General features: G+C 37.8%; 2 protein-coding genes across 2 annotated transcripts; one reads left to right on the top strand and one right to left on the bottom strand.

Annotated features, from left to right (window-relative positions):
- Window positions 1-3,932: 3,932 nt before the first annotated feature.
- si:dkey-51e6.1 (uncharacterized protein LOC558617 homolog) lies at window positions 3,933-4,856 on the bottom strand. The gene is made up of 3 exons (XM_044129760.1): window positions 4,619-4,856; window positions 4,246-4,370; window positions 3,933-4,149 (listed from the first exon to the last, which is right to left on the bottom strand). The coding sequence occupies exons 1-3, from the start codon at window positions 4,830-4,832 to the stop codon at window positions 4,057-4,059; spliced, it is 432 nt and encodes a 143-aa protein (XP_043985695.1). The 5' UTR covers window positions 4,833-4,856; the 3' UTR covers window positions 3,933-4,056.
- A 7,845-nt stretch (window positions 4,857-12,701) lies between these two features.
- sele (selectin E) lies at window positions 12,702-16,982 on the top strand. The gene is made up of 14 exons (XM_044129674.1): window positions 12,702-12,811; window positions 13,021-13,096; window positions 13,208-13,612; window positions 13,718-13,822; window positions 13,917-14,108; window positions 14,200-14,391; window positions 14,523-14,711; window positions 14,845-15,021; window positions 15,132-15,320; window positions 15,460-15,648; window positions 15,756-15,941; window positions 16,058-16,237; window positions 16,333-16,465; window positions 16,569-16,982. Exons 2-14 carry the CDS (start codon window positions 13,054-13,056, stop codon window positions 16,627-16,629), a joined length of 2,241 nt encoding a protein of 746 aa, XP_043985609.1. The 5' UTR covers window positions 12,702-12,811; window positions 13,021-13,053; the 3' UTR covers window positions 16,630-16,982.
- The last annotated feature ends 5,176 nt before the right edge of the window (window positions 16,983-22,158 follow it).

The raw sequence follows: 22,158 nt of genomic DNA, 5'->3' as shown, positions 1-22,158 counted from the left end.
CTGAAATGTTACATTGCATCAAATATTAAAACATAACGAGAAAAAATCTAGTTCAGCTTCTTCTGTCTGTATAAATTAAATAAAATTTAACTAATAACACTGAACACAACAACAGCAGTTAACAGCTGTAAAATTAAAATTGTATTAATTAAACACAGCTAAAATGCACATTAATTGTTAAAAACATGTACAAAACAGGACAAAATTGCGCACGAAATGCTGTATATAATTATATGTTAAAATGTCATACTTGTAATGATGAGAGAAAAGAATAGTCATTACGCTTGATATTTGTGAATTGTAGCTAACTCATTCCTAATGCTTTCCCCACATGTTGTTTTATTCCTGACCAAACACAGAACACTTTCTTTACAATTAAGCCAGGAATGCAGCACATCTGTTGTTTGTTACATAGTGCGATGGACATAACTGATAACATAAATTTACGATGTTTAGGCAGATACACTTATGTGTGCTATTTTTAATTGTGTGCAGCCTTTTGAAATAGTTTCCATATCTGAAGTGAGTTTCTATATCAAAACTTCCTTCCATAAATCTTATGCTGTATTTGTAGAATCTTAATAAAAGCATTTCTAATGGTACTGTAAAAAATTAATTACCAAGTAAGAGTATCTACGTCTAGGTTAATGGATGTTAACATAATTTTCAGAACAAATTCTGAAGCAAATACAGGCTTTTTACTTTTAAATTGGGAATTTTCTCTCTGACCTAACTGACCTTATGAATTGATGCCAGTAAGTTATTGTACTGCTGATAAGCTCTAAAGCAGGGAAGTAAACTATGGTGTTTATTCATGTGGCTTCTCTTTCATCAGCCAGAAGTGTGGGCTGCAAGCACCAGGAAGTGACTAACTTCTTGTTAGTCACTTCCTAACATCTTTCCAAAAGTGGCATTGGTTTCAGTCCACTGGGAGGAAAGATGTCTGGGACAGCACGGCAGTTTCTACCATAACAAAATCAGCTAAAATTTCTGTTCCGACATAGTGCAAGCTGAGGTTACCCAAAATATGCCTAGTATGTACATTACAACATCACATGCAGGAAGCACTCAGGTGCAGCCTAAGATGAAAAAAATATATATATCCAAGTTAATAACATTGCTAAATGTAGTTGAAATCAGGTGTTTACATAGACCAAATAAAATCAAAAAGTTAGTTAGAAAAACCAAAATTATTTCTATTCGCCAAATGCCAGAAAACTGAGCTTCTTCAGTGACAGACTGCTGCATCACAAGTGCATAAAGAAGCTTCATAAGAGGTTCTCCCTCACAGCAGCTGTTAAGACTCTAAAACCAGCATTGCGCCAAACAGTGTTTACCACCCTGCTTGTATTTTCAGATTTCCCTTTTATGTCTGTCGTTTCTTATGCACAAATGTACTGTTGAGGCTACTCTTGCAACATAATAAGTTTCCAAAAATCCAAAAAATGCCAGAGTAGTTTTAGGAGGAGGTTTGCGACTCATTCAAAATAAAAAGCACTCGCGGAGTTTTCTGGTTTCAAAAAGGTGTGTTTTCTTTAATTATAAAAATTAGAAATATTCTCTGAGTTGACTTGCAAAAATATTTAAATGTAAGTTTTAATTGCTGGACACACATTTTGATTTTTATTGAATAATTTTAATAGAATCAGATTTGCTATTTTGTTCTTACAAGAAAAGTTAAACAAAAAAAATATTGGTGAGAGAAAAACACAATGATTAAAAAAAAACACTTTTAATGGAGAAATTAGCTCTGCCAGACAACATGACACTGCATTTTCATCATTTCCCACTTAATGTAAACTCATGTTTGACAGTTTGTTAAAAATATGTAGTTCAGTCAGTCTTTACGGTATTGAATGCATTTTCCAAGAAAGGGATGTGTCTAAGGAGCTTAAGAATGCTGCCTCCCACTCTGACCCTCCAGTTTGCAGATAATGTAAAGGTTATCACTTGGCAGGAAACCACGTTGCAATTTGAATGGAAACCGGAAAGAAAGAGGTCGCTTTTCTTATTTTCTTTTTAGGTCACCGGGTGGCTGATTGAACATGGCCCTGTCAGTGTTCACCTTGCACCTCATGATGAGGGTCAAGTACAACAGACAAGAGCTCTGGCAGTGTGAGCAGAGAAGCTAAATCTGTTCTCGTCTGCCACATCTTATTTTCACTGTAACTAATTTCAGATAGGGGAAATCCTTAAGCAAAAGAATGGGGATGGCTGCTTAGCAAGAATTCTGCATGGCACGCCTTTGAAGATGTTCTGTTCAGATCCAGACAGTGTTTAACACCCAAAACAGAAATTAAAATTTGATCATACCTGTCTCAACCACAAAAAAAAAAAAAAAAAAATATTCTCTTTGATTTCTTACTAAATAATAACAAAAACAAAAAATATATGCTTCTGCATTTATCACAGAGACATTACATATTCAAGACATAAAGACATCCACGGTATATTTGCCTTGATTAAATGTAGTCAGAATATGAAATAATCCTATAACAATCTCTTTCAATTTAGCTGACTAGTACGGATTGTTGCAATATTACATGAACAAATTTGAATCAGAGTGCTCAAACATTTTGTAGTAGTTTTGCTCACTTTCTTTTCCTTCACTCCCAAATTATTCCTAATTATGTATTCCTACAGCTCTTTTGTAGAATACCTTGGACACAGATTCCCAGTTAGATTTAGATCTGAAGTTTAACTGGGCCATTTTACACTCAAAGGCAACTTCAATTTAGCTCTGATGAATTGAAGTTGCAGAGCTCTGACTATATGTTCAAATGTTATTATTCTGCTGGAATGTGAAGCTTTTCCCCAGCCTCAACACTTCTGCAGCACCTAACAGGATTGCCCAGTAATAAGCGCCACGCAGTTTTCTTCTCCTGCTGAAAAAGAAAAATCACCACCGCCTGATGCTGCCACCAACATGTTTCACTGTAGAGCTGGTGTCTTCATGGTGATGTAGGTATTTTGCCAGAAAGCAACATTTTGGTCTCATATGACCAGAACATCTTCTCACACGTATTTTGTTTTGTTTTTTTCATGGCTTGTGGCAAACTTCAAAATACATTTCTAAAGGCTGTTTCAACGTTTGTGATTTGTGACTTTTCAACAAAGATTTGCTGTGTGGTTGAGTTATAGTTTTCCCTTCTTTCACCCCGAACAGCAGATCTCTGCAGCTCCCATGAAGTTACCATAGGCTTCCTAACTTCTTCTACTTCTCACACTGTTGGTAGGTTCAGAGCTACTGTTTAACGTCTGAAAATATAACATGTTCAAAGTACACTCATGTATGGTGTTTTCTTAATAACTGTGTAATTTTTTATTTTTATTAAAGCACCTTCAACCACCTTGTTGCTAAAATGCCAAAATAAACTTGATTGAATGATTGTTTTTAAAACATGACCTCGATTTAATTTTTTTACAAAGATGTATTCCTGATTTATTTGTTCACTAATGTCCTCTAACAAACCCCTGTGGCCTTAAATTTCACACACCTTTATAAAAGATGTGTGAGTCTTAGGATATTTAACATTAAAACTAATGTTAGTAAAATAATTGACTTGCTAAAACTGTAATAACAGCAAATAGAAACTAAAGCAATTTACTCTAAAATCATTATTTTCTGTAAAAAGGGTCTTGTAATAAAAGTGTGATGCCAAAATGGAAAGGGAAAAAAAAGATTCTTATCTGTCTGTGGCTTTCAAAACAATACACTTTCCCCAAGCTTAACAGGATGCGTCTGTCATTCCAGCTTGCTCACACCTTCCTGTATGGACTTTACGCTTGGCAAACAAACTCCAATTTTCATGAAGTGATGCCAACAGAAATGTGAAATGGGGAAAATAGCCTATTTTAAGATCCTTGATTAACCCTTAAAAAAAAAAAGACTGAACTTGGTCTTAAAAACATACAAAGCATTTTATACAAAATTTCACTGAGACCAAATAGTTTAATGCTGTATTTAAATTAGATAACAGACCAGGGGTTTAAAGTATTTTTCTGTGGTTTGATGTCATAAATACAGGCAGGCATTTGGAAATGAGAACAAGCCCCCTATTTTTTGTCATCTGACCAAGTGACCTCATAGTCACCGAAGACAGTTTTCAGCTTCTCAACAGACACAGAGTGGTCAGCTTTCCCAAAAGCCTGAAAAAAGAAGCAAAGAAAGCAGTTCTATGACAACAGATTTCAAGAAGAAAACATTTTTTTTTAAATATCTTTTGAATTTTAATTCAGACTCACTGTGGATTCTCCAAACACCCTGATCTTCTTGTCCTTGTTGTTGTGCTCTATCTTCCCTCCTCCAAGGCATTTACACTCCATCCCTAAGGCCTCCAGAGCTGGACTGACCTTCTCAAATATGTGATCTGCATAGATAACATAAAAATAGGTTTAAATTACTTAAGTCAAATAACCAACACGTAAAAGCTATTTATTTTGATTGTAAAGCTCCTAAAGTAGTGGTCTGCATTATTCATTCTCGAAAGCATGCTAAAATTTGTGCAGCTGAACTTTTGGCGGACAGTCCGGTTTGATGGGCACAGACACAAAACTTCAAGCAGAATTGACACACTTGATGCTCCTCTTGCAGCAAACCTGCAACTCATGAACTTACTGTGGTACTCCGCACTTTTAGTGCCTCGTACTACGTCTTTCTGTGCATCGCTGTCTTTTACTTTAACTCTTAGCAGTATGTATTTAAAAGTCCCCTCGGGATCAATCTCAACATCGGGAATTTTAGCCAGAGCTTCTGCCATTGTGCCTACAGCTCTACATACGCTACCAGTGACCCTCCGACTGAACAGAAACCTGCCAAGCACGCTGAGCATGATACGTTCACGCGATTGGTTCCTTTTGCGTCAGGACTTCTATTTCCGGTCTTAAAGCGACAGTGCATTTGCAGTTTGGCACCAAATCCTTGCAATGAGTCGAGTGTGCACGCCGGTGACCTCGCGTGGCAAACACATGAAACGTTTTGCTTTGTACACAAACCTCATGCTATACCCACATACTACAATGAAGTTGGGTCTGAACTGTGAGGCGCCAATTGTAACACATGAACATGCTGCGATCTAAACCATTTCATTAGAACTGTGGTCGTATGTCTGGGCTAAAGTTGAACCTCAACCCAAATCTGAAGTGTTTTGGAGTCGTCTTTCTATCAACTGTGATCAGCTTCCCTGTCTGAGGACGAAAGGCATCTTCACAACATAATGCTGCCACCACCATGTTCTATCACTGGTGTGTTTTGTTCATGAAGAAGTGCAACAATAACAATGTGCATATAAGCTAAAATCTTCTTTTAACAATGTTTCTTTTTTGTCACTCATTTATAAAGGCCAGATTTGATGAATGCACAAAAATAGTTTTCAGGACTCTTCAGATTATTTATTTGTAAAAATGTAAAAACTACATATCATTTTGTTTTGAACTACTGTGCATTAGTCTTAAAGTTTTTGGATGCTGTTAGCATTAGCAAAGCACTTTTTTTAACATTTTTGTCAGAAACCTTTGAGGATAAGAACAGATGCCTTATAACTAAAGAGAATGGCAAGCGTTTTCTATATCAGATTGTTTTGCTTCTGGGATCAAAAGTAGGGAAGAAATAAGAATAGAATTTATCTAGGGTGACTTCTTCTCCCTTCTTGTTGGTATCAGATCACATGCCCTGCAATAATTAAGCAGGTACTAAAAAATTGGATGGATGGCCTCCTCCAAATTAAATTTGTTTGAAGTGTTTTAAGCAAAGCTGAACCCTCATTTCACCCAGGGTGCAGTCCTGTGTGAGTTAATCAAAGAGTTGATATTGTTTTTCTGGGGAAGAGGAAGCGGTTGCAAGGTGTCAAGGAGCAGTGGCCACTGTCCGACGCCTCCAGCCAGAACGGAAGGAAATGAACTGTCAGCAATAGAAAACATCAGCTTGCAGGCGCCTCTGCTCCTGCATTAAACTGCAGCTTTCCCATTCCCAAGGGGAATTATCAAAGAGTGTCCATTCTTTTTGCTTCTCCTCTCTGCTTGATGACATCCTCATTCTGGAAATTCTGATTTAGCTTTGGATTATGAAACATATGTTAATGTTTACACATTGTTTGACGGGAAAACCTTTAACTGAGGGATTGGCATAAAGGTGAAGGGCCAAGAAGTTTAGGCTAACGTCTGTTCAGTTCACATGGTTTAAACAGCTGGACACCAGCTCATCAATTTATTTGGCTATTATTGCTGTTTACAGATGAAGACACATTGAACACACATGTACTTAGAAGACTTTGAAACTTAAAGATCTCATTTATTTTCATTTATGGTGCAAATTTCTGTATTATTTTAGTTGCTTTTTTGTAAACTTTCAGAATCAGACAGCTTTATACTCATACTCTTTTAAGAAAGACGTTTTCTTGAAAGAAAATGAGGTATGACCACTGAGTCCCCCAAGAAGATATAAACAGGGGCCAATACTAATCAAATGTGAATTCCACCTGCTCAAATAAAGAGTCACAGTTTTGAAATATACAGAAAAGAAAGGAAGAGCACCCTGAGTTAAAAAAAACAAACAAAAAAAAACTAGTGAAACGTTCTTGTAAGGAGCTCAACAAGTAATTGAATTGAATTTGTATACTACTTACATGATGAAGCCGAGTTACTCTTAAATTTTTGCCTAGAAAATTGTATGTTCAAAATTCTTAGGAAGTAGATATTGTTATTTCTTAAAGCTTCTCCTGTAACGTGGCCAAGAAACCTTTCCCGTCAAATTTAATCAGAGCTCCACTTTGATAAATAAAAAAGAATATCTGAGTTCTTGGAAAGGAAACACACAAGAATGAAGAAAAACTAAAGAAAACTACACAGTTATGTTTTTGCAGATGAGGGTGTATTGGGTAGCTAGCTTCATTTATCATTCAGCCCTGACACCAGTAACAATGAAATGTTGGAGGAAATTTCCCTTGAAACTGATCCTTCCAAGTTGATACTCCTAGTCTGCATGCTCTTCATTTAGAGGTCAAATGTTGATCCTGTTCCTCTTAGTTCAACAGTTGGACTCATCATGTAAGTTTGTCAGGAGACTTATCTGGGACCTGATGATCAAACATCAATTACTGAGCTGAACTTTTTTCATGTCTAATTCACATTAAACCTGACTTCCTATCTAACAGACTACAAGTTGTGCTGCTGGGCACAAACATGTCGACTGATTAGACCTCTTTTGCTCACGTTATAGACATGCAGACCATATTATCACTCATATTGCACGCACAGTGATCCACCCACACTGTTGAATGACAGCCACTCTTCTTTGAACTACTAAAACACAGTCAGACAGTTCACTGAGGTGCAAAGGCAAGCTTCTCCATTCTGATGAAAACAAAACAAAGAAAATAACACTTCGCATGCTCTCCCTACAGAATATTATAATAACTGTATTACAATATAGACAACTAGAAAATTCCTGAAGAAATTTAACTGGGGCCTGCCAAAGTGTGCCCGTCGGTTTGGACCCAGCGTTGTGATGCTAAGAATTAGCATCAATGCTAAAGAAAGCTGCAATGTAATCAATAGCATGTGGAGAATCACAAGAATGTTAAGTAAGCTGGACATGCAACATTCAGTATGATAAAGTAAGTGTATTAGCTAAAATGAGCAAATATGCTAATGTAAGCATAAATACTTTCAGTAGCATGTGGGGTATCATTAGAATGTTTACTGTCATTTACTTACTCCATTAAGTATACTAAACATGGCTAATAAGTCTGAAAAATAGAAAATAGCTTATTTAAGCTAAAAGGCTAATGCTAATGAACTGCCTTGCTGTGCAAGGCAGTTCCCTAACCTCGGATAAACAGATAATGCAGAATGATATCACTGCACCGCCTCGTGATGCACTATCAGAAGGGGCATTTTGAGGCTTTTATTTTGAAATTTGCAGTAAGCTTCATATTAAATGCCCACACTAATCCAATGTGTAAGAGTGCTTTGGATAAACCAGTCACATAAAGCGAAATAGAGCAATTACATGATGTAAAAATTCCCAAGGCTTTTATTTTGAAATTTTTGTTAAGCTTCATTTGAAAGGGTCAAAGTCATCCCATGTGTAACAGTCATTGGATTAAATCAGTCATATAACGCTCAAAAAAGCAATGACCTGATGTAAAAATTTTCAAGGGCTTTTATTTTGAAATTTTCAGTAAGCTTCATTTCAAAGGGCCAAACTCATCCCATGTGTAACAGTGACAGGGTTAAATTAGTTATATACAGCCCATAGCAGCAAGTGTTCTAAAGGCCAGCTCAGTCCTCCTCTGTTTTAACTGAACTAGTAGTTGAATTACAGTGATGCGTATTTGTAGTCCTCAGCAGCTCTCCCTGCTCTGGGTTCCGTTGCCATGGTAAATAATCCTCTCTGCCAGCTGTGAGTGAGACATCCAGGGGGAGACAATTCTCTGTTTGAGCCAGCCAGTTTGACTAAAAAAAGCATTGCAAAAACTGTTTCCGTTAGGAACCGTAATACATATTCGAAAACCGTTTGAAGCATATGAGAGGGCTATTTGTCGTCTCACATAGTCCCGCCATTCATATCTCTACCTCACTCACAGTATTAACAGCGATGAGATAAAAAAAGTGTGTGCCAAGGTCTGAAATTTTTCAGAAATACATGGAAGTGAATCAGTGAGATCTGTCTGCTACCCTGGCGCATGACTTTGCTCTGAAGCACCTGGAGAGAAAACTGTAAGCGCTAGATAATTTTTGAAAACATTTGACCGGAGCAGGCACGCGTATCAATGTCATGACCAAGTTTGATACCAATCATGCAATATTTGTGAGCGTGAGGGCGAGTTAAAAAATGATTTGGGGTCAAAATGTCGCTCTGACTCTCACTCTAGCGGAGCGGCCTTCACACTCTGATTTTTCCAAAAATCAAAAACTTTGGGTCGCTTAGAAAGAAGTTGTGGACAAACCATAATTCATATCGACGTGCTGTCTTCACTTTAAAAGAGATCACGGACATATCTACAAAATGAAGTTTGAATGGCGTTTCTACATAAAGTTATGACGACACAGAAAATCCTCAAAAATAGGGTATTTTCAGGATTTACTGGTTGCCTCATCCCCTTGACGACGAGAGATGCAGCTGGTGAGCTCGTTAGTGATTTTGGGGTCGTTTTTTGCTTTTTACGTCCAAATCCCACCAAAAGTAATAGCTCCAATGCCGGGTTCGAGCCGCGTTTGATACCACTTTTATGGGTGGGCTCATGGCGGTACGAGCCGCATTAACGGTAACGGAAGAATAAAATATAATATACTAGAAAATTCCTGAAGAAATTTAACTGGGGCCTGCCAAAGTGTGCCCGTCGGTTTGGACCCAGCGTTGTGATGCTAAGAATTAGCATCAATGCTAAAGAAAGCTGCAATGTAATCAATAGCATGTGGAGAATCACAAGAATGTTAAGTAAGCTGGACATGCAACATTCAGTATGATAAAGTAAGTGTATTAGCTAAAATGAGCAAATATGCTAATGTAAGCATAAATACTTTCAGTAGCATGTGGGGTATCATTAGAATGTTTACTGTCATTTACTTACTCCATTAAGTATACTAAACATGGCTAATAAGTCTGAAAAATAGAAAATAGCTTATTTAAGCTAAAAGGCTAATGCTAATGAACTGCCTTGCTGCGCAAGGCAGTTCCCTAACCTCGGATAAACAGATAATGCAGAATGATATCATTGCACCGCCTGTGGCGGTGCACTGTCCAGAGGGGCATATTGAGGCTTTTATTTTGAAACTTGCAGTAAGCTTCATATTAAATGCCCACACTAATCCAGTGTCTAAGAGTGCTTTGGATAAACCAGTCACGTCAAGCAAAAATGAGCAAATATATGATGTAAAAATTGCCAAAGCTTTTATTTTGAAATTTTTGTTAAGCTTCATTTGAAAGGGTCAAAGTCATCCCATGTGTAACAGTCATTGGATTAAATCAGTCATATAACGCTCAAAAAAGCAATGACCTGATGTAAAAATGTTCAAGGGCTTTTATTTTGAAATTTTCAGTAAGCTTCATTTTGAAGGGCTAGACTCATCCCATGTGTAACAGTGACAGGGTTAAATGAGTTATATACAGCCCATAGCAGCAAGTTGTTCTAAAGGCCAGCTCAGTCCTCCTCTGTTTTAACTGAACTACTAGTTAGAACTACAGTGATGCGTATTTGTAGTCTAAGCAGCTCTCCCTGCTCTGGGTTCCGTTGCCATGGTAAATAATCCTCTCTGCCAGCTGTGAGTGAGACATCCAGGGGGAGACAATTCTCTGTTTGAGCCAGCCAGTTTGACTAAAAAAAGCATTGCAAACAACTGTTTCCGTTAGAACCGTAATACATATTCAAAAACTGTTTGAAGCATATGAGACGGCTATTTGTCGTCTCACATAGTCCCGCTTATTCATATCTCTACCTCACTCACAGTATTAACAGCGAGATAAAAAAGTGTGTGCCAAGGTCTGAAATTTTTCAGAAATACATGGAAGTGAATCAGTGAGATCTGTCTGCTACCCTGGCGCATGACTTTGCTCTGAAGCACCTGGAGAGAAAACTGTAAGCGCTAGATAATTTTTGAAAACATTTGACCGGAGCAGGCACGCCAGATCAATGTCATGACCAAGTTTGATACCAATCATGCAATATTTGTGAGCGTGAGGGCGAGTTAAAAATGATTTGGGGTCAAAATGTCGCTCTGACTCTCACTTTAGCGGAGCGTTTCACACTCTGATTTTTCCAAAATCAAAAACTTTGGGTCGCTTAGAAAGAAGTTGTGGACAAACCATAATACATATTGACGTGTTGTCTTCACTTTAAAAGAGATCACGGACGATCTACAAAATGAAGTTTGAATGGCGTTTCTACATAAGGTTATGATTTACACAGAAAATCCTCAAAAATAGGGTATTTTCAGGATTTACTGGTTGCCTCGTCCCCTTGACGACGAGACTTGCACCTGGTGAGCTCGTTAGTGATTTTGGGGTCGTTTTTTGCTTTTTACGTCGCCATGGTAACTCCAAATCCCACCAAAAATAATAGCACACCTCCCGGGATCGAGCCGCACGTTTTGATACCACTTTTGTGGGTGGGCTCGCAGCGGTGCGAGCCGCATTCCGGTTGACGGAAGAAGAAGTTAAGAATAAAGAGGCGTTCTATTGGGTGTAGAACAATAGGTGCCTGCCATGCAATGCATGGAGGCAGTGACTGACTTGCTTTGCAAGTCAGTCACTGCTCTCCTTATGCATTGCTATGGGCAGGCCCCAACTAGACTTGATAAAGAAAATCTGAATATCTTGGTAACACCTGGGCAATAAACTCAACATCACCACAAAAGTGACATCCAAAAATATGATCCATCAGCAGTTTTCTGATGTCAGGATATTTATTTGGTATGATGGTTCATACCAAAACATAAGCAGATCGCATTATCGCTCACATTATACGAGTGATATTATGGGATTGTGATCCACCAGATTAATGATCACTCACATAATATGAATGATAATATGGTTCATACCAAAATATGAGGCATCAGAGATTTTCTGTTAGCCGCAAACTTAAAGAGCTTTTTGTGGGCCACCCAGATTCTCCTGATCCTATACAGACACATTTCTCTGCCCAATTGGGTTTGTCGTTTCACCTGCTTTTACGAAATGCATGTTATTTGTTGATCCTTGTCTGTCATTCATGCAATCATTACTTCCTCAGAATTCAGGATCTTAAGTGGTGCCATGCCCAATTTAGCGGAAATGACTAAAGAACACATTTCTACTTTGACAACTCACATTTCACATAATCACTGGGAAACTGGTGAGAGCAGATAACCAAAGCTCCCTTAAACATGACATTATGCCAAAGATGTGTTGTGTAACATTTGTAGCAATAAATCTATCTTTAGTTTCTACTCTCGTCTTTTAGTCAAAACACGTCCCTAAAATATGTACATTGCTGATTAAATGAATTTAAGGTTTGAGATCTGCCCATTTGCCTATTTGGCTTTGTTGTTCCACCTGCTTTTACAAAATGCATGCATGTTTTTACTTTAATAACTCACATTCCTCATTCACTGAGTCATCACTAGGAAACTGGTGAAAGCAGATAACCAAAGGTTTGAGGTCTTAAACCATAAGAAGAAAGCAAAGAAGAGTGTTCATTGTCTTATTTATTTTAAATCTTTTGCATGGTTCTGGTTATTGTAATCCATGTCTTGTGGTGGGAGAATATTGGTAATAACACCAGACTGAAAGAGTGATTTTTTTATTTAAACAAAGTTTAGATAAACCAAAAAATAATAATCAAACAGGGTATAAACAAACAAACAAATAAATAAATAAGTTGATTCATATGTATTTTTAGGAATAAATCAGACTCGAAATCAGTCTGAATAATACTTACAAACATAACGGTCAATTTTATGCTGTAAGAATAATTCAAAACATAATATTTTAATAGAATGACATGAAATTGTTATTCTATTTTATATCACATTTAAATATAGCATAGCATAAATAAATCGTGAAGTATATTGGTAGATAATCCCACTTAAGAATTAACATTTTTTTCTTTGAAAGTAAAGAAAGAGAAAGTTTCTAGATATCAAGAAGTGAAAGGAAATGATGTGTGAGGTTCGGGGAAATTCCATGGAAATACTTCACTGGAGTGAAAGCTTCCTGGAAGCCTGACCCGGGTTAGAGCAAAGTATAAAAACAGGCTCCTCAGCAAAGAAGCTCACAATCATTTCAGGAGAATCACAAGACTGTTGAAGCTCTTCAGCGATCAACCCTGAAACTGTGAGTTCACTGGATTTCTTTCTTTTTATTATTATTATTATTATTATTATTATTATTATTATTATTATTATTATTATTATTATTATTATTATTATTATTATTATTATTATTATTTTTATTTTTTATTTTTTTTTGTTGCTATGATCAGGTTGCTAATGGAAAACTTGGCATTGCTTTGTCTTAATCACAATTTTTGCTTGTTTTGACAGAAATTCATCTTTGGATTTCAAAAAAGTGGATATATGATGTCTGCCTCGTTGATGCCATTTGTCCTTTTTTGCTCAAGTATGTAAAAATTTAATCTATTAATAAAAGTCACTTTTTAGCTTTTATGAATACATATTGATGATCCTTTATGATCCCACAGCGTAACGTGTCTTTGTTCTCTCTTCAAAGTGCTGTGCATGTGGACTGGTGTAGAGTGCTGGTCTTACTTCTACTCAGACGTCAGAATGGACTGGGAATCAGCCAGAACATGGTGCAAGACAGATTATACAGACATGGTCGCAATCCAGAATCGAGAGGAGATCGAGCACCTGAAAAAAGTGTTGCCGAGGAAAGCTGGCTACTACTGGATTGGGATCCGCAAGGTTAATAATGTCTGGACCTGGGTTGGGACCAACAAATCACTCACAGCAGAAGCAACCAACTGGGCTTCTGGTGAACCAAATAATGGCCAGAATGGGATAATCTCCGGCCAAGCTGAGGATTGTGTTGAGATGTACATTAAAAGGGAAAAGGATGAAGGGAAATGGAATGACGAGCGGTGCTCAAAGACAAAGACCGCTTTGTGTTACACAGGTGAGGACTTTATTATTTTTTTCTAGTTTTGTTCCTGTTGTCATGAAGGCATCCTTAAAGTTTAAAATTCTGAGGATTTATCAACTATGTGATATTTTTTGGCAGCTGCCTGTAAAAGCGACTCATGCGTCCATGGTGAATGTGTGGAGACCATCAACAGTCACGTGTGTAAATGCTCTCCAGGTTTTTATGGAGAAAAGTGTGAGCAAGGTGAGAAATTGTACTTTATTGTTTCTAGTTGTGGTAGAGATTTTTTGATGCTTGCAGCATTAAAACATCTGAATGCATTATGTTCGTTTTGCAGTTGTGCAATGCAACAAAGATCAAGTGATCAGTCCTGAAAAGGGAAACGTAACTTGCAGTCACAAGTACCAGAACTTCTCCTATGAATCTTCGTGCCAGTATTCATGTGAAGAAGGATATCAGCTAAGTGTGTCAGAACCTCAGAAATGCCAAGAAACAGGGACATGGTCAAAGCAGTCCCCGACATGTGAACGTAAGTTGAATTGCAACACAAAGATAAAATTACTCAGCATCTACATCAGCAACAGCTTTTAAAGAATCTGTTTTGTGTCCTGTCCCTGCAGTGATCCAATGCCAGGAACTGTCTGCTCCCGAAAGAGGATTTATGAAGTGCTCTGATCCCCTGAGAAATTTCAGCTATAGCTCCAGCTGCAGATTTACCTGTACGGAAGGATATGAGCTGGATGATTCCTCCTCCATCACTCTGCAATGTGAATCATCTGGAAAATGGAATGCATCAAAGCCGACTTGTGTTGGTACGGCCACTGATTGTTCACAATTTAACATCTGAAATGCAGATTACATGCCATCTGTGATGATAAAGTTAACATTTATGTCTTTCAGACATACTGAAAATCTTAGTTTTCTTCTGTTCTCTGTCATCCAGCTGTTCAGTGTCCGGCCCTCCAGAATCCAGACAATGGTTTCATTAACTGTGAAGATGATATAGACATGAGGTTCAGCTATGGAAAAAGGTGCAACTTCAGCTGTGCCCCTGGCTACAACCTGGCTGGATCAGAGATGATCACCTGTACATCAGAGGCTGTTTGGAGTGAGAAGATGCCCCTTTGTGAAGGTGAGCGAACAGCTAGAGTGTTTTTTACAGAATGAAAAATAGAAATCTAACATTTTATATCATGGTTCTCTTAGCTATAATTTTATGTTATAAGAAAAGAATTGGGGTTTATTAACAAGGCCTTGTTTTGCAGCTGTTCAGTGCCCCGCCCTCAAGGATCCAGAAAACGGCTCTCTGAAATGTGTAGATGGACATGGTTTTGAAAAGAACTGCAGCTTCAGCTGTGAACCAGGATTCGAACTGCAGGGTGTGCACACCATTCAATGTTCTGAGGATGGACAGTGGAGCAACGACATTCCTACCTGCAAAGGTATGTGTCATTCTTTTTTTTTATTTTTTATTTGGCAAAGTTTTAAATAGTCTTTTTTTGGTGAAATCTTAAGGCTTTCCTTACATTAAAACTATTACTTTGTGTTGTAGCCGTCCAGTGTCCAGCCCTGCAGGGTCTAGAAAACGGTGCCCTGAGCTGTGAAGGTGACACGGAGATGAGGTTCAGCTACAGAAAGACATGTAGCTTTAGCTGTGACCCAGGCTTCAAACTGCAGGGGGCGCACTCCATTCAGTGTTCTGAAGATAAAACGTGGAGTGATGCCACACCTTCCTGCACAGGTATGATTGACTCATGTCTTCTAGCAGTGTTTGTTCTCTGTTCTTTTCTCACATACTTTTCAATCTAAGTTTTTTTTTTTCTACCCTGGGACATTTTATAGCTCTTCTAAAGATTAAAAACAATTACTCTGTGTTGCAGCTGTCCAATGTCCAGAACTGCAGGATCTAGAATACGGTGCCATGAGCTGTGAAGATGATATGGAGATGAGGTTCAGCTACAAAAAGAGCTGCAGCTTCAAATGTGTCCCTGGCCATCGTCTGGTGGGACCGAGCGAGATCACATGCACAGCAGAAGCAGAATGGAGTGAGAAGATGCCACACTGTGAAGGTGAGAAACGCTTTAGATTACTCACACCCTGTTCTTCCTAATTCAGGTACCTGCTATGCATCAAAGATGACTTCACTAAATATACATTTTATACTTTCCTGTGACAGCCATCACCTGCCAGAATCCAGGTGGAGCAGCTCACATGATTGTAGAATGCAGTAAACCTTCAACCGACTTGGATCCCAGCTCCACTTGCAGCTTTGGCTGTGAAGCAGGCTTTGAGCTGCGTGGAGCAAACACCACTACATGCAGTCAAGATGGACAGTGGAGTGAGGCCCTACCAACCTGCACAGGTATGAAAAAAATAAATGAATAAACAATGGCCTACGTGTCGATGTTGTTGTAAGCAGAGATTTATTGCCACAATTGTAAGATTTCTTTTTTAAGATCATTTCTCCTCATCCCTCAGCTATCAGGTGCCCTCTCCTCGACGCTCCAGAAAACGGTCATATTAATTGCTCAGACAGCCAGCCAGTCTTCAACTCTCAGTGCTCCTTCACATGCGATCAGGATTACACGTTAGACGGACACGAGATCCTGACCTGTGACCGCCGTGGCAGCTGGACTGGAAAGAGCCCCACTTGTCAAGGTAAAGAAAAAAGAAAATAAAACATACGCAAATAAAAGAAGAATTTATGGTTAAAAATTTGGTCAGATTGTTCACATTTCATAACGTCTCCACAGCCAGTTCAGCTCCTGCCATTGTTGTTACCACTGGTGTGGCAGCAGGAGCCACTGCTTTGGCATCCGGTGTGTCTCTGACCATGTGGATTTTGAGAAAAATTAAGCAAAGGGCATCCAAGTTTGAGCTAAATAGGTACATTTTGCATTTATATCTCTTTTTTTATACCAAGTTAAATATAAAATTTGAAGAATCACAGAACTCACCTTGTTTTCATCTTGATTTCTTTTCCTTGCAGCACCTCTGACTCAGAGGAACCGCTTCAGGTCTACAAAAGCAGCGCTGACAGTGTCATCTAAGCCACAGATATTTAACCAGAAAGGATGGACCTAACGTGTGAATTTTCTCCCAATGGGAGCTCTATATTGAACATATTGTTCTACAGCACTATCAGTATGCTGGAAATGTATTTTACCTTCGCCTTACTGTGAATGTTCTGTAAGATTGTGGGTGTACTGTGAATTATTTTGGCAAATTAATATCAGTATTTATATGGTATTATTTATGGGATCTGAATTTTATTATGAATGTTAAGTATAAAGCTGATTTAATGTAAGTAACTCCTGTATCTGTAGCTGTAGTTTATCTGCATCTGGGAATGTATGGGGGAGTTTTCTATGTGCAAATAATCTTAATAAACATGGTAAATACAGCAAAATGTCAAACTGTACTCATTATTGTGCTCACATCATCATGTCTTATTTAACAGATCAGTTTTGTTTCCGTATTAAGTTCAAAGGTCCCTTTACCAATGCAAAGGTCCTACTTCTATGTTGGTTCAGTCATCTTGTCTGCCTACATCGGTTCCCACGCAGTGATCGATGACCCCCATCCTGTCCTCCTGACTCTACCCTGACCTCGGGGTCAACAGGAGTGGATGAACAATTCTGATAGGTTTGCCAGGAAGGAAACTACACTGCTAAAGTCGTTTGTTCCACAACTGATCAGCATTTTTTTTTGTTTTGTTTTTGAGAAGTCGCTATTTCGTTTGTCAGCACTTTTAGGGGAAAACCGAAGAAGTAAAAGTCAAAGTTCACAACAAATATTATTACATCTTTATATAACATCTCAATTTCTTTGCTGATCAGAGTTAAATTTCTTATAACTGTTGGTTCAACCTCCATAATATGTTGTCCTTTCCACTCATTTTGGTAGCAGTTTCTCACTCCTTCCAAGAAACTACAAATCCTTTTGAACATGTATCAATTGATTCCATACAATTCTTCTGTTCTACAGCATTATCATTTACTCATGTCATGTCAGTCAAAATGAACATATTGTTGTACTAAGAAATGCTGAATAGTAATTTCTTGTAAAAATAATAGTCCTCATTTCATTGCTTGAATCATTGTAAACCAAAATGTTGAACTTGTTAAATTCTGTCAAGCTAATTTTAGCGTTTCTATATTACTCTCTTTCAAAAATGTCTCCCAACTTGGACAATTTATCTTAGAAGAATCTCTGCTGTCACTGATGATATTGTTTACAGTTGTGCACAGATTCACACAAAGGCTATTTTATGATTGTACATTAGTTTGTACTTTGCTCTTGCATAATGCTGTGAACAGGTTAGAATAGATGGTTATATAGCTAATTGCTCTAAGCAAGCGTTCATGTCAATTGAAGTGTCAGTATCACCAAAATGAAAAGTCCTGATACTAAAACAAAATAAAAGATAAAACAGCATACACGTGACATTAAACTGTATAAAACAAATTGACTGGGATAACCATACAGTTATGATTTGCATTTTTACTGCATAACATGCTCTGCTTTTAGAAAACTACAATTAATAATAACATACAAGAGCCTTTTGCAATAATCTTCTAAAAGAAGTAAATAATAAAATATAACAAAGGACTTTATGGACAACTGATCTTGTTCTGTAATGGACGGTTTCCCAGATTCCTGAAAAGTAAAAAAAGACTAACGTTAATCAACCAGGTGATTGATGCTAGATTTTGCAGCTTTGTCCAGGGAGAAACTACTGGTGAGCAGTTTTTCTATATTTTGATGAATATAGAAAACAATTATTTATTCTCGTAAAGAAACAAACCATAAAACTATTAGCACTGAAAAGAAACAAAAAAAATCTGTCCCTTGAGCGACCTTTATCAGAAATGAGTGGAATTCCCCAAAACACTAATTCTAGGTAAGCTAGACCAATAAATCATTCAGTGCCACTATTACAAACATCCAGCTATTCTATGATAATGTTGGGCAACTATAAAACTCATTCACTGACCAAAAGCTGTGCCAATCTAATATTCGACGTACGGACCTCATGCGTGTGAGGTTCTCTTTTTAACATATTTGGGAAAACAAATGGTATAAATTAAGCATTTTTGCAGTTTTTGGTGATTTATTACGTCAGCAGTTCTGGGTAAGTAAGACATTATATAGTTGCAGATTATTAACTATTGTTAACTATTCACTTTATCCTGTTAAATAGGTGAAACTGTTCATTGAAGATGAAGTGGCTTCTGTTCTTCATTCTTGGTGGGTTTTGATTTTAATACATTGACTAGCTGAATAAATATTAGCTGTCGAATAGAAATGAATTCTGTTTCCTAATCTACTTTCAGGTTGGTCTTTTGCAGAGGCAACATGGGGCTGGACATACCACTATTCAAACAACACAATGACCTGGTCTGAGGCTAGAAAATGGTGCCAGGAACATTTCACAGACATGGTAGTTATCCAGAATCAGAAAGAGAACGACTACATCGTTTCCATATTGCCGAACAGAACCAGTAGTCCATATTACTGGATTGGACTCGTAAAAGAACACATAAATGAAACCTGGAAGTGGGTTGGTAACAACAGCACGTGGGTCGGTGAACATTCATGGGCAGAAAACGAGCCGAACAACAATCACATCACCGAGTTTTGTGTTGAGATCTACATCAATAATGGACAGAACAGAGGGAAGTGGAATGATGAGAAGTGTGCTAAAAAGAAATTCCCACTTTGCTACAAAGGTAAGTGAAACTGATTATTTTGAGAAAGGAAGTCAGTTAAAAGTAAAATCAAAAGGTGCAACTTGGCTTCAGAAGTAAAGAATATTTGTCCTTAACAGCTCAGTGTAATGATTCATCGTGTGTGAAAGGAATCTGCTGGGAGACTTTAAACAGCACAGCCTGCCTGTGTAGTGACGGCTATGAGGGAGACAAGTGCCAAACAGGTGATGATTAAGTTGTTTCTAAACGACTGAAATACATGAGATTCACAGTGCATAGCCAGGACAGAAACATCTAACTTCAGGGGAAATTGTGCCAAAATAGCAAATTTGCTAACGATCTGTCCTATAAGGTCATGTTCAATTTATCAATTATCAGGAAGAGGAAAAAGACAGAGTGAGGAGAACCACTTTCTAAATTATTGTTCACACATCTGACCTACTTGTTATCTCTTTCCTCATAAGGTCATCAACATTGTTCTTGCACTCATCCTGCTCTTCTTTATAGCCTTAAGCAGAACACCTGTTTCCTTTGTTTCCTGAGCCCCACTTAATAATCAAAATATACACGCATCTGCACTCCTGTCCTTTTTAAGACACATTATATTTGGAAAAAGTATTTGTTCTTACATAACAGGTTTTGTATATTTGAACCACCCTTGCCAACAGTTGTGGATTGCCCCCCTCTATCTCAGCCTGAAAATGGACACATAAGATGCTCAGAGGGAGGGTGGGAATTCAACACGACCTGTAGCTTTAAATGTGATCCAGGATTCACCATAAACGGCTCATATACGGTGACCTGTAAGGCCAACAAGACCTGGAGTGATCTACAGCCAGTTTGTTCTGGTGAATATGTAGTTTTAACCTTAAATGCAGCATTACTAAATCAAAGAATGTGCTGTACTGTCAACTTCTATATTGAATCTGTTTTCCATAACATCCTTTGCATGCACTAATATGTTTTGTGTTTTTCAGCAAATACGTTTTACACAGAATTTAACTCCAAGATATTACATCATTGCACATGTTTTCAATCTGTTTGCACCCCCAGCTGTGCGATGCCCCCCTCTGTCTCAGCCTTCTAATGGCAACTATAGTTGCTCCAAAGAAGCTCAGATATTTAACTCAACCTGCCACTTCAAATGCCATCTGGGTTTCTTCATGATTGGCTCATCGGCTGTGACCTGTGCAGCTAATGGCCACTGGACTGGACCGAGGCCTGTTTGTACAAGTAATTACATCCAAGTGCAAAGATTCTGTCTTGCAAAAATGAACTTTATGGCAGAAGACAAGAAATCTGTGCTGCTTTTCCACAGGCTACAAACAGGCGCTGCTGGCTGTTGCTGGGTGTGGAGCCTTGTGCTCATTCTTTTGCATCTGTTTCTGCTGCATAAGGCACAGAAAAAGTCAGTATTTCTCCATTGGGCTTTAAAGAAATATGAGATGCTGTGAAAACTTGCTACACGACTGATGTCTGTGCCTGTTTATTTCTTACAGAGAAGAAACGTGCTCAAGACAGGTGAGTGTTGAAGGAAGTTGTTCGAAGCATCGCTGCATTTTTCAGATTCCGTACGACCTTTAATCAGTGCAATTTTGTCTTTTTTATTGACAGTCTTGTCCTTCATAGGGAGCCTGAAGACGCAACAAGTCCACCCAGTGATGTAAATGGAGGAACAAGTGGAAACTCACTCACACCCTAACAAAATATGCAGATAATTATTATAGAATACACATTTTTACATTCATCACCTGACCAATTTATTTACTATCTGTCTGTTGTCAAGTACGCTATAAAAATAGTTTGCATATCACATGTCTTATAGATTAAAATTTTGTATGAAATGATCTAAATGTCTTAAGATGCCCAACTTAAATAATCATTGAATAATAATGTTGTATTCTTTTGTATGTTTTTGTTTTAAATAAATGAAGTTATATGGACTCATTTATTTTATTTATTTTACTCATATGTCTTGGTGTTTGTACTGATGCACATATTCCTGTATCTTGGTAGAGACCTTAAATTAAGAGAGCCCAGTGCAGCTTGGTTCTTACAATCAAATGAGAACTTATGAACTCTACAAGCCTAAATTAAAAAGAGCCCCTCCTCTGAACAGTGCCTTTGCTCCTAGAGATAAAAAGGTCAAATAATGGTTTATTTGTGGACCGTGCATCCTCTGGATGGACTACAAAGGTTCAAACTTTAATTCTTACTTATGTTAAGAATATTTCCTGTTTTATTTACGTCATGCTGCCGCTGCCCAATAATTCCCCAGATCTGGGACCAATTTAGCACTTTTTTATCTTATACTGAAAAAGAAATAATACAATCTTAAACTGAATCCTGAAATAAACAGAAATCAGATGTAGTAAAGCAGCACCATACCAGACAGTTTGTTGCTGTGTTGATGATGTGTCAGAACTATGAATCCGCTTTGGAAAGAAGATTCTTCACCACTGAGCAGATCTGACACATTTAAAGTCACTATCAAACATCACACAAAGGTTTACTCGCAAATGAATAAGAAAAAAGTCTGTGGCAATGTCGTATGCATGCTGGAGATAACATTGTCCAATTGAGATTAGTTTAAAGGTCAGGCAAAGATAATAAATAATAATAAGATAATAATAATAATGAGCCAAAGAAGCCAAGATTACCATAGTAACTGATAGCTGAGCAATATTTAAGAACAATCGGCAATGAAGGAAGCCAAAATTGAGGGGAAGTCATAAGAAATCGCTTTATAATTCTTGCCACAAGACAGGAAGACTGTGCAGAGGTTCACTTTCCATCTGACCCATAGCCCTAGACATTCATGCTGAACATTCTTGTTCTGATGAAAAAACAGCTGAAAAATACATTGCA

Source organism: Gambusia affinis, linkage group LG10 (assembly GCF_019740435.1).
Source record: "Gambusia affinis linkage group LG10, SWU_Gaff_1.0, whole genome shotgun sequence".
In the NCBI taxonomy this organism is placed as follows: Eukaryota; Metazoa; Chordata; class Actinopteri; order Cyprinodontiformes; family Poeciliidae; genus Gambusia; species Gambusia affinis.
The sequence above is the reverse complement of the archived record's forward strand: the minus strand, read 5'-3'. Positions and strand labels throughout refer to the sequence as shown.